At 40.7% G+C, this 12,064-nt stretch overlaps 1 protein-coding gene across 3 annotated transcripts; it reads left to right on the top strand.

The window, feature by feature from the left end:
- The first annotated feature begins 945 nt into the window (after positions 1 to 945).
- LOC117811947 (elongation factor 1-alpha, somatic form) lies at positions 946 to 9,674 on the top strand. 3 transcript variants are annotated; one of them, XM_034682452.1, is made up of 10 exons: positions 954 to 1,199; positions 2,399 to 2,582; positions 2,720 to 2,899; positions 3,224 to 3,520; positions 4,368 to 4,518; positions 4,670 to 4,926; positions 5,108 to 5,342; positions 5,432 to 7,200; positions 7,330 to 7,543; positions 8,415 to 8,672. In XM_034682452.1, the coding sequence occupies exons 2-8, from the start codon at positions 2,439 to 2,441 to the stop codon at positions 5,554 to 5,556; spliced, it is 1,389 nt and encodes a 462-aa protein (XP_034538343.1). In that variant the 5' UTR covers positions 954 to 1,199; positions 2,399 to 2,438; the 3' UTR covers positions 5,557 to 7,200; positions 7,330 to 7,543; positions 8,415 to 8,672. The 3 variants fall into 3 exon arrangements, with proteins under 3 accessions (XP_034538344.1, XP_034538343.1, XP_034538342.1); XM_034682453.1 differs by having other exon boundaries at positions 946 to 1,199; positions 5,080 to 5,342; positions 5,432 to 7,543; XM_034682451.1 differs by lacking the exons at positions 954 to 1,199; positions 2,399 to 2,582; positions 2,720 to 2,899; ... (2 more) ...; positions 4,670 to 4,926; positions 5,108 to 5,342 and adding exons at positions 8,926 to 9,025; positions 9,176 to 9,674 and having other exon boundaries at positions 6,434 to 7,200.
- Positions 9,675 to 12,064: the final 2,390 nt, after the last annotated feature.

Raw genomic sequence — 12,064 nt, 5'->3', positions numbered from 1 at the left:
AGATTTTACTACAGAACTTTTTTATACATCATTTCAAAACAACTGTGTATTAAAGCTTTCGTGTTGCTTCCCTGCTGTTTCGTCAGCAGTCCTGCATCCTCAGAAACCAAGCAGACAGGCACACAGACGGGCTCACTTGACGTCAAGGGTACGCTGCTTAATTTAATCCGTCCAGGGAGCGTCTGGAAAGCGCTTCACCTGCTGCACGTGACAGGACGCTCCTCACTTTATTTATTCACCGCCAGACATCAGTTCAAAAAAAATAAATAATAACAATAATAATGATACTTTATTTATATATAGGTAACAAAGTGCTTCACAGTAGGCAATAAAAACAAGAAGAAGTGCGAAGTATAATGGAGCGATAAAAACTAAAAAGCATTCAAGCTTAATATAAGATAAGATATTACTTTTTGATCCCGTGGGGGGGGGATTCAGTTGTTACAGCAACCCAGACATAAGTACAATCAAGAAGAAGTTTCAATAAAAAAAAAGAGAAGATAACATGAAATAAAAATACATAAATAAAGATATAATACAGTTTAGATATATGCAATGTTACAAATTGAATATTTATATATAATATATTATAAAACAGACCCTTAAAAACAGAGTTAAAATAGATAAAATCACACAATAAAAGCTTTCCTGTAAAAATGTGTTTTGAGTAATGACATAAAACAAGGGACTGATTCTGCAAGTCTGATCTCTGGCAGGCTGCTCCAGAGTGTAGGAGTGTAATATGAACATCTGGTAATTCAAGGTATTTCGTAAGAATAAGGTCTCTTTCTGACAAAATGTGATAATTGAATGCTCTGCGGTTTGTATTCTCCTTTTTTGAAACTTTTCCACGTCAAATAATGCGGTTAGAGCAGCCGAACTGTCAAAAGCAGCAATGTTTTCAGGGTATTTAGAAGTATAGCATACTGAACAGAGTGAAAGCCATCAGGCTCTTTAATATTTTAACACGAAGCATGGCATAGTACACTCAACCGTCCGATAATGGAAGCCCCACCAGTGTCCTATGATAAACTCGACTACGCCAACTTTTCCTGGTCCCTCGTTGTGATGCTGTAGTCACAGCAGCGAGCGCGCGCAATTACGCAACACCCCCGCCTGTCCTGTGCGCTATAACCGGATCAGCGTCTCTCCTCAGCTCCATCGGTCCTGCACCCAACCTGACACCGGCCATCTCTCAGGTACGAACCGACACATGGAATAATGCATTGATGTCAACATCGCTTTTGATGATGTATCAAAGTATCAAAATGCGTTGTCAGGCTGCAGGCAGTGTTTGGGGATTGTTGTTGTGATGCAGGAAAGAGGGCAGACGGCTGCTAGTTAATACGCACCCAGACGTCAGTAACAGAGCAGATGACAGAACATGGCGGAGGGGTGACATTTCCCTTAAATCCTTTAGACATTGGCTTTATCGTAGGGGCTGCAACATTTAATACGCATTCTCTACTGCTTTATCATCTTACGTGCATCAAAGCGCACTGCGGCAGCTGCTGTGGCGTATGAAAAGTGTTTAACTACGCGCATGTGTATGTGTCCTGGCTCTGAGTTCACCTGTACAAGTCTGGCCAAGATCATGTGGGGATTCATGTTACAGTAGGACTACAGCTACTGGGCTTTTCAACCTAGACTCAGATCAAATGAAATAAACCTTCACTCTCAAGGATTACTCAAAAGAAGAGTCGTCTGTGCATATGTGAGTTCTTGTACTCCAGATCAGAGCCACAACACTCCTGCAGAGTTTACCCCAGTCTGTGTGCCCTCCCCCTGCATTAACCTGTGTGAAATGCACTGCAGTGTCTGAGAAATGGCTGCTACCCTATCAGTGGATAGGACCTGACAAAATGGTGGATTCGGGCTTGGGTTGAAGCTGTTTGTGTGTGAAAAGAAGACGGTGCTTGGAAACATCAGAGCCTTGTTGTCCTGTGCACAGCCAAGCGGAGCAGCAGGGACGGGAGAGCAGGCTGGATGTGAAAGATGAGAGCAGGCGTGTGGATGGATGGAGGACTGGAGGGTAGGAGGGGCAGAGTGTTTTGTGCGCAGTTTAGTGGCCATGGATATCATTCTTCAGGCAACATTTATTGGAAGTCAGGGATAACAAACTAAAGAAAATCATGTCTCTTTTCCTGTGAAGAATTCTAACTTTTCTCTCTGCCAGTCATTCCAGGAGGCATTAGCACTCTACTCATGTTTTTATCTCTGGTACCGCAACTGATATGCTGAATATCCAGCTCTGTTACTGTGAAAATACCAGATTATTAAATGTCCCTCGACTTTCCACCCTTGAGAAATATTTTCAATGTGTCGATCACAAGTTTTTGTGTCCTGCTCTGTAAACCATCTGTGTACTCCACTGACTGTAATTCAACACTGGTTCTAGCACACAGACGGTCTTGTGACTCCAGCTCACTCCAGTCACCATGGGAAAGGAGAAACTCCACATCAACATTGTTGTGATCGGCCATGTGGACTCTGGAAAGTCCACCACCACAGGCCACCTCATCTACAAATGTGGGGGTATCGACAAGAGGACCATCGAGAAGTTTGAGAAGGAAGCTGCTGAGGTAAGAAGAAGCAGGCCAGAGCGGGGAGACGGCTTTTAAAATCCCCAAATTGCCTTCCCTCTAGATCGGGTCCCCAAGCGCTTTCGCCACAAGTTGTGCCTGTAATAAACCAACCAACATGTGTTATTATTTCTCAGATGGGAAAGGGGTCATTCAAGTATGCCTGGGTGCTGGACAAGCTAAAGGCAGAAAGGGAGCGTGGAATTACCATAGACATCTCACTGTGGAAGTTTGAAACCAGCAAGTACTATGTGACCATCATTGATGCTCCGGGTCACAGGGATTTCATCAAGAACATGATCACTGGGACCTCACAGGTATGTCACTTGAGGATGCTTCAGGCATTATATGTGCTGTACATGCTGAATGGAAAAGCTATGGTGTCTTTTTTTAAGCCTCGTAGCCTTTTTAGAAGGATTGACCAGCTACTCTTGTCTTTAGAGATTTGTCTCAAGGGTAGAACAGGAGAACAGGTTTTTATTCATAGGTTAATGACATGAACTGTAGCATATGAAATGTCTCTGTAAACAACATATTTTATTTTGTTTGAAATTTGAAGAAGAAAAAGTTTTAATACATTCAGTGAATTAGTCACAGCTGCTGGGTACTAACAGTGTCAATGTTTTACCTTTCATCTTCAGGCAGACTGTGCCGTGCTGATTGTGGCGGCTGGTGTTGGAGAGTTCGAGGCAGGCATTTCCAAGAACGGCCAGACCCGTGAGCACGCCCTCCTGGCCTACACTCTGGGAGTTAAGCAGCTCATTGTGGGCATCAACAAGATGGACTCCACTGAGCCAAACTACAGCCAGAAGCGCTACGAGGAAATTGTGAAGGAAGTGAGCACCTACATCAAGAAGATTGGCTACAATCCAGACACTGTTGCCTTTGTACCAATTTCAGGCTGGAATGGAGACAACATGCTTGAGCCCAGCCCAAATGTAAGGAGATCAAATCAAGTGGTTATGCAAATACTGCACCTTAAGAGCAAGTGAGACATGCAGATCCTTGTATTTGAATAGTGATTTGAATGGCTAGTGCAGCTTGAAGGCTAACAATTTACCGTGACTGTCTATCTGTACAACTTCAAATAACCAGCCTTGCAAAATAGTTTGACTTAAACAGAATTATGTAAGTAAGTAAGTAAGTAAAATGTATTTATAGAGCAAGAACAGAAGTCACACATGCTTTACAACAACAACAATAGAAAAACATTAAAGGCAAAACAGAGATTGCAAATACATACAAAACATTACATAAAAACAGACAGATTAAACAAAGGCAAGTCTAAACAGATAGGTCTTCAACTGCTTTTTAAACATGTCACACACTGAGTCCACAGTTCTCAGTTCCTCAGGGAGACTGTTCCAGAGTTTAGGACCAACAACCTGGAAAGCACTGTCTCCTTTAGTTTGTAACCTGGTACGAGGCACAACCAGTAAACCCTGATCAGAGGACCTCAGAGACCTGCTGGAGTTATAAGGCTTCAGCAGCTCCCTAATGTAGACTGGCGCCTGTCCATTGAGCGCTCTGTACACAACAACAAGAATTTTGAACTGGATCCTACATTTAACTGGAAGCCAGTGCAAAGATATGAGAATATTAATATTAATATTAATATTAATGATAGTAACACATTCTTTTACATCAATCTCACTTCATCTACAAAGATAGCCAATGTAGCTTTTTAGTCAACATTAGTTTCCTTGAGTTTCCATCCTGTTGCTTTGTGGGATCATGTGGGCTTTAAACTGACAACAGCCAAACAAAACAATCTCTTTTTTCCAGATGACATGGTTTAAAGGATGGAAGATCACCAGAAAAGAAGGCAATGCATCAGGGACGACGCTACTGGAGGCTCTGGATGCCATCCAGCCCCCGTCTCGTCCAACAGACAAACCTCTACGTCTACCCCTGCAGGACGTGTACAAGATTGGAGGCATGAAGCTCACTTATTAAGACATATGTGACATCTAAACACTCTGGGAGTAGGGAATGCTGTTATTCTGAAAAACTGAAATTGCATATGCAAGGTTATGTTCACTTAAATGTCGTTTACTGAACGGTCTCTGCTCTGGTCGTCTTCTCAGGTATCGGCACTGTGCCTGTAGGCCGTGTGGAAACTGGTGTACTCAAGCCTGGCATGGTGGTGACCTTTGCACCCGTAAATGTGACGACCGAGGTGAAGTCTGTGGAGATGCACCATGAGGCGCTGACTGAGGCCCTCCCTGGTGACAATGTGGGCTTCAACGTCAAGAATGTCTCAGTCAAAGATATTCGCCGTGGCAATGTGGCTGGTGATAGCAAGAACGACCCACCCCAGGAGGCCGCCAACTTCACTGCTCAGGTAAATATGGAAAGGGATCTTTTTTTCAATACTATCGGCCATTCTTAAGTTAAAACTATTTTTAAAAAAAATGTTTTGATGCTGAACAAGCCAAAAGCCTAGTCTTACTAGTGAACTTATTGGACAGGAAGTAAATAATCTTTCTATCAATAGCCATCTATCTTGTCTCATCACTTTGAAGGTGATCATCCTCAATCACCCCGGCCAGATAAGTGCTGGTTACGCTCCTGTGCTGGACTGCCACACAGCTCACATTGCCTGCAAGTTTGCAGAGCTCAAGGAAAAGATTGATCGGCGCTCTGGCAAGAAGCTGGAGGACAACCCTAAATCCCTCAAGTCTGGAGATGCCGCTATTGTGGATATGATTCCTGGCAAGCCGATGTGTGTCGAGAGCTTTTCTGAGTACCCTCCACTTGGTGAGTTAAAGTGTAGAACACAGAATCAAAGGCACTCAGGATTATAAAGCATAATCCAAAATATAACTTGGCTCTTTCTCACCCTGCAGGTCGCTTTGCAGTGCGTGACATGCGGCAGACCGTAGCCGTTGGTGTGATTAAGGGCGTGGAGAAGAAGGCCTCCACCACTGGTAAAGTTACCAAGTCTGCCCAGAAGGCCCAGAGGAACAAATGAATGTTGTGCTACTCTGCCGACCCCAAGGTCTCCCACGGCAGGACATCGGTCATCCAACTCCATCCTACAATTGGCTGCTTCAACGTAATTATCAAAGACTGGTTAATCATCACAATGCATCGCAAAAGCATTCGAAGGAAAGAACAACATTTAGATCTGAAATCCTTGAGGCGGCACTCTTGACTCCATTTAAGTGATTAGATTACCATAACGTTCAATGTAATATCAAACAGGTAGTTTTAATCGTGCACTGTTGATTTGATTCATGGCAATACCTTTCTGTGATATTAAGACATTGAGCTATTAGAGGTACTGAAATTTATCAACCCTCTAGCTATTTGGAGTGCAGGCACTGGTCTGTTTATATGGTACATGTTGTCTTGCTTTTAGTGTTTGTTTGCAAATACAAGGTGCTCTTTAGGAGCCGTAGGCAAGAAATTAGACTATATTCTTCTGAGAAGTAGATTAGTAGATCTTTGTGATTTGTCATGTTAAAGCTTTAAAAAAGCACTTCGAACTAATGTTTCAAATGTATCCTTCCCAGGGGACTCTAAGGAGACCCCCTGTTGAATCTTAGAGCACTTTAATTGGAGTTTTGCTAACTTTGCACTTGCACTGGAGAAGCTTAAATTGGCATAAGCTACTGCACCTTACTGTAAGATGGCATGAGCCTCTTTGCAACATTAAACATGTTTCAACCAAGAACCTTTGGCTAGGGTCTTGAATCATTTTTCAGAGTGTGGGGTAAAGTGGCAGGTCAATCAAATCCCTTGAACTTTCAAATCATGTAAGGTCAGACAAACACTAAACGTCCCTGCATTACATATCTTTGTCCACAAGATGTAGCTGTTTGTCAATGTATGGCATGTCGACTTGTTAAGGGGTGTGTTCTCAGAGACATGCCGGAAACATTTGTAGTTTATCTCGGACAGAGCAGTTGTATTATTTCATTGCATCAGCATGACTGGTAGAGGGAGACCACGCAAGGCAAAGAGCCTTGACGAGAGTAAAACCAGCCCGGAGAACTTGAAACCACCAACTCTGCCCAAAAGTTCAGAGAAGGACTTTTCACAAGAGAAGAAGAATGACACAGCAAAGGCACGGACGCCAAAGGAGCAAAAGACGACAAGCCAAACTGCAGAGAAGCCACCTGTACTGAGCCCACAGAAGGAAACCACCAGTCATCAAAGGACACCTGTAGCTACCACAAAAGCTCCTGCAAAAACCACAAAACCAAAAACTTGTACTGACAAGGCAAAAACAACTCAACAATCTGATGAGGGGATAAAAAAGACGCAGCCAGAGACACCAAAGGATACCAAGAAGGCTTTGAAAGATACTACAAAAGAAAAGTCATGTAATAAAAAAGAAAGACCATCACTCAAGTCTTTGGAGGAGACCACAAAGATGCAGCCTGTGGCACCAGAGACCATCAAAAAGGATTCAATAAAAGGCAAAACAGCAGTGGACTCTGTCCTCCACAAAACTCTGGAAAAGTTGAAGATTAAGAAGAGAGAACAATCAGATGCATCAGTAGTTGTCAATAATCTGATTGACAATATAATTGCACATTTGAAGAACACCCAATCTTTTGCAAAAGTAGAAGCATCACTACGTACTGGAAGTTACTACGAAAATCTCAAGGTAAGTCTGTCATGTCACTGTTCTCAAAAAAGCACTAGGTTTAATTTTGTCCAGGATTAAGGGCTAGTCGTCAACAAGTGGCATCTAGCACTCAGAATAAAATGTTTCAGTATGTGTTTATGTATACAGATTTCCAGTCCTGATGAGTTTGATGTGATGCTGCCCATTCCTGTTGACCGGGTGAAAGTTGAACCCTTTGGAGATGATGGAGCCTTTTACAGTGTGGGCCTGAAGCGGAGCAGCGGCCCTTTGCAGAAGTTCCAAGAGGCCGACACTTTATCTGCCAGCGAAATGCTTCGCGAATTCAGGGAGGAAGTGAAGAAATGTGCAAAGAAATATCCAGGTGAGTACTGAATTCAGCACTTTTTTTTAATGTCAGATAGACATTAACATTAACCCTTAAAACAGTCCCCTTAGTCAGCTGGTGAGGAAGCTAATCAGCCAGACTCCAGTCAGCACTGATCCAAAACACAACCAAATTAAACTCATCATGAAGCACTCCAAAGATCTGTATTTAGAACACTGGAGAATCCAAACAAAGACCCAAAGTAGAATGAATTGTTATTTGACCCTAAACCGTGATTATAAATTGTCTGAATATCTGTACAGTGTCAGAGATACAAAACAAAGAAGTATCCTGACCAAATACAGGCTGAGTGACCACCAGCTAGCTGTAGAGACGGGGAGAGACAGGCAGACATGGCTGCCCAGAGAGGAGTGTCTATGTGCTTACTGCTCTACAGGGGACATAGAGACAGAGATGCACTTCCTCCTTCACTGTAGCAAGTTCTCTTTACTAAGAGATTCCTACTACAGAGAAATTACTATAATGGTAACAAACTTCCCAACATTCACACACAGCCTGAGGGACGCACCATCCCATAATATCTGATTTTAGGTGAGGTGATTTTAGGTGATTTTAGGTTTATGAGCATATCGCATCATTCATTAATGCACATGAAATATGTAATATATGTAATATGTAATGAATATATATGTAATGAATATAATATGTAATGAATATATATGTAATGTATGTGTATGAATTTTATGGGCTTTGGCAACAACATGTCTTTGTTCATGCCAATAAAGCAAATTGAATTGAATTGAGTGGGCAGAGTTTTTGTCAGATGTGGTCCCTGTACCTGCAACAATTCTGTGGCTACATGATTTACTCACTTTTTTCTTCTTGCTCTCCTTTTGTGGTCTTTCAGAATGGGAGCTGACCAAAAAGAAAAAAGGCTGCCCTGCTGTGACCCTGAACACCAAAGTGAATTCAGTCACCATTTCACTAGACGTTGTTCTCAGTATAGTAGTTAAATCAACCTGGCCCTCTTTCACCAAAGATGGCCTTCGAATAGAGGGATGGCTGGGCACAAAAGTAAGGCGGGACTACAGGTTGAAGCCATACTATCTTGTCCCAAAATACGAAGGCAGAGGCAATGTGGAGAATGATGGCGTTCTTGCAAAGGGTAAGTTTCATGCTTAATATTTGAAGCTCATGCCCAGAGTCCTTGTGTTTGATATACTTGTATTTGTTGGGACTAATAGAAGTACCCATACAGGAAAAACAGAAGAAACATATTAACTGAATTCAGCAGTTTCATATCATGTTAACTCATCACAATTGCGGTGTTTCCACATCATCTAAATCATGAGTGATGCCTCTGTAGAATAAAAAAGAAGCTTCAAGTTCCCCTACCATAAAGGATTTTCATCACACAGATGTTTGGCGGGTTTCATTCTCTCATGTCGAGAAGGGCATCATGAAAAATCATGGGTCAGAGAAGACATGCTGTGAGAAAGGCGGGGTACGCTGCTGCAGGTAAGGATATTTCTTTCACATGGGAAAATCTGGACTTTCTTTTATGTGTCACGCAATAGTTATAAATATTAAACACAAATAAAATAAAATCTCTCTGTTTGTGGGTTCTAATCACTTAGGTATTTCCTTTGCTCTATACTCCACACACAGGAAGGAATGTCTGAAACTCCTCAAGCACCTCCTCAGTCTGCTAAAAGAGAAGGACTCTTCATTCGACAAGTTCTGCTCCTACCATGCCAAGACCACTCTGCTGCATGCCTGCTGCTCCAGAACCAAAGACAGTGACTGGAGGGTGTCAGATCTGAACCAGTGTTTCCTGCAGCTCCTGGAGGACTTTCTGGCTCATCTGAGGAAAGGTGTTCTACAAAACTTCTTCATCCCCTCTCAAAACCTACTCTCTGGGCCTGGCCAAAATAAGTGCAAAAAACTGGCTCTTTGCATCAGTGAGGAACGAGACAGTGGCTTTCCTATCTTTCAGTGTCAACTTGAGCTAACAACAAACATGAGGGTTTGAATTGAACCCTTTTTAGCCTCATAACATTTTAAATATTCTTAGTTCCTAATTTACAAAAGGAGGGGCACGTAACCTTTTGATGAAAATCAGTAGGAAGAAATGTAAAATAAATAAAATATTATTTTAAAATGCAAATGCAAAATGTGTCTTTTTTTTTTTTTTTACTATCATTCATTTTTTCCAATTATATTCTCTCATTCTGTACTTGTCTCTGACTTATACATGTCTTCTAAGTTAAATCATGTCTTACAAATGTGGTACTCTAAAGTAAGTGCATTTATGTTTGCCCAAGCTTATCCTGCACTTTCTGAACTCCACTTTAAATGTTTTATGATGACGTTTTGAGAGAAAGAAAAATACAGGTCTTGATTGGCAGATTTAACAAGCTTTACACTTATTTTAATCTTTTATGATAATTGTGTAAATGAATTATATATTAAAGTATCAGGTGTTCTATTAAGTAATACTACCTAATAAGATGTGCTACCAAGCTGCTCCTCACATACCTGTGCATAGCCACAATCCTGGGTGCTTGTTATTACTGGAAGAATTATTTGATAGAGGATATTAGTCAATTGTGGGGTTGCAAAGGGGTGGGAAATTTCCATTAAATTTCCATGGGAAGTTAAGCCGGGGACTTTTGGAAATATTCAAAATTTGAAAAAATGTGAATTTATGGGAATTAATGGGAATTGAGGGTAATTTAATGGAAAGGTATCATATCCAAGCATAAATATTTGTTTTGTTATAAGCAGACATCCATCCAAAGTAATACAATTAAAACAGATTTATTTGTAAGTAGAACTTAATGAAGTGTTAAATATTTTATTGAACAATCAATTATTTCATTGAGGAACAAAAACATGAATGTTGAGTTAAATATTACTCATCCCCCCGACCAGAACCCATTCAAAAATTAACAAAAAACATGCAAATAAAAAAAGCATCTTCCCAGCTTCTCAAGCCTCTGCAGGATTCTAGAAATCACATGTGCATGTGATGGAGGAATGCACAGTGCATGTAGGGGGCGTGGTCTCAATAGCCCTGCAGTAAGCAGTGTGCTATGTGCATGTGATTGAGGAATAGCATAGATATTCAACTGTACTTGCATGAAAACTGGTTGCTTTAGTCAGGATTAAACTAAAATATATTTTCCCCTACTATATTTAAGTTCCCTATTAAGAGCCAACCTTCAATTTGGTAAATTCCTGATTAATTCTCATGGAAAGTTTCCAACTTTGAAAATTCTCGGAATTTTCAGACCCTAGTCAATTGAGATATTGTTATCTTGAAATATTAAAGATTTTGTAAAGGAGTACAAAAACATACTCCAACAATGCAGTTGTAGTGGTGTAAAGTATAGTGGTTCTATACTGGGAGCATTATGTGGTAGAGGATAATGGTCTATTGACATATGCTTCAGCAGTAATCTTAAACAATGGCCTCTGTGATAGATTCATGACCTCAAAGTCACCATGCAACATAACTGAGGGCAAATGACAGTGAACTTGGTTTCAAGCTCACTGATGATACAACTTGCTTTATTTGGGAAGTATTACATCACACCTATGTAGCTATAAAGGTAAATTGCAGTAATGCAAATGCATTCACTTCTTGGAAGCTGATTTAAACCTGAAAGACTTTTGCTTCTTTGGTTTCCCTTTTCCCAGCAGAGGTTACAAACCCAAACATGACTCATTCTTTGAATATGCCTCTTGAAAAAAAAAGCATCCTACCTTATGCTGATGACAAACACACGCCCCACACAGTGATGAAGCTAATAGCCAAGCCAGTCTGAAATGTAAAAAAAAAAAAAATTATAAATTTAGTATAGTATCACACTGTAGACTTGTACTAGCACTACTAGCTTTCTTACATTCCAGAGGGGAAAATAAAAACATTGAGGGGTGTTAATTTAAGAGATGTTCTAAAATCTAAAATCTAACTTGAGTAAAATTACTTACTGCTTATAATAGAGGAGGAATATTACAGAAAATGGACGTGGATTTCCTCCAAAGCAATTCTGAATTGGTTTTAATCTCTTGCAGGAATTATTGGAAACCTTTCAAGAGAAAACAATAGCTATTTAAATGCAACACTTTTGCAAATAAAGGTAGTGTTAAGAATAAATTACATGCAGAAAGTGAACTGATACTTGCCTTGTAGTCGCTAAAGCCAAGATGTGTGTCCTGGTGAATACTCAGCAAACATTGATTATACTCAGTCTTAGATTCCCGTCCAAAGTGATGACAAATTCCTTCAACATGATAGAAATGCTCATTTGTTTGTCAGTTCCTCCTAATTTAACTATCAGAACAAAACCTGGTCACATATTCATTGATGGTTATGTTATTAAATTCAGTGCAAGATGATATCCGATTCACCAATTAGCCAAAGAATTTGCACATTGCTCAACTTTATCATACACATATCAAATGAATGTACTCATGGAGTTTCCTGATTGAAAGGGGAACACCAAGTTTTGCTCAAGCTTGATTTCTTCAAGGGCTTCCCTCAACATCTCT

Source organism: Notolabrus celidotus, chromosome 4 (genome assembly GCF_009762535.1).
Source record: "Notolabrus celidotus isolate fNotCel1 chromosome 4, fNotCel1.pri, whole genome shotgun sequence".
NCBI classification, from domain to species: domain Eukaryota; kingdom Metazoa; phylum Chordata; class Actinopteri; order Labriformes; family Labridae; genus Notolabrus; species Notolabrus celidotus.
This window is presented reverse-complemented; position numbering and strand designations above follow the sequence as displayed.

Coding starts and splice junctions, on each gene's coding strand:
- LOC117811947 (XM_034682451.1), top strand. CDS start 6,517: ATGACTGGTAGAGGGAGACCACGCAAGGCAAAGAGCCTTGACGAGAGT. Junction 8,673..8,925: donor TGATGGCGTTCTTGCAAAGG/GTAAGTTTCATG, acceptor TTCATCACACAG/ATGTTTGGCGGGTTTCATTC. Junction 9,026..9,175: donor GGCGGGGTACGCTGCTGCAG/GTAAGGATATTT, acceptor CTCCACACACAG/GAAGGAATGTCTGAAACTCC.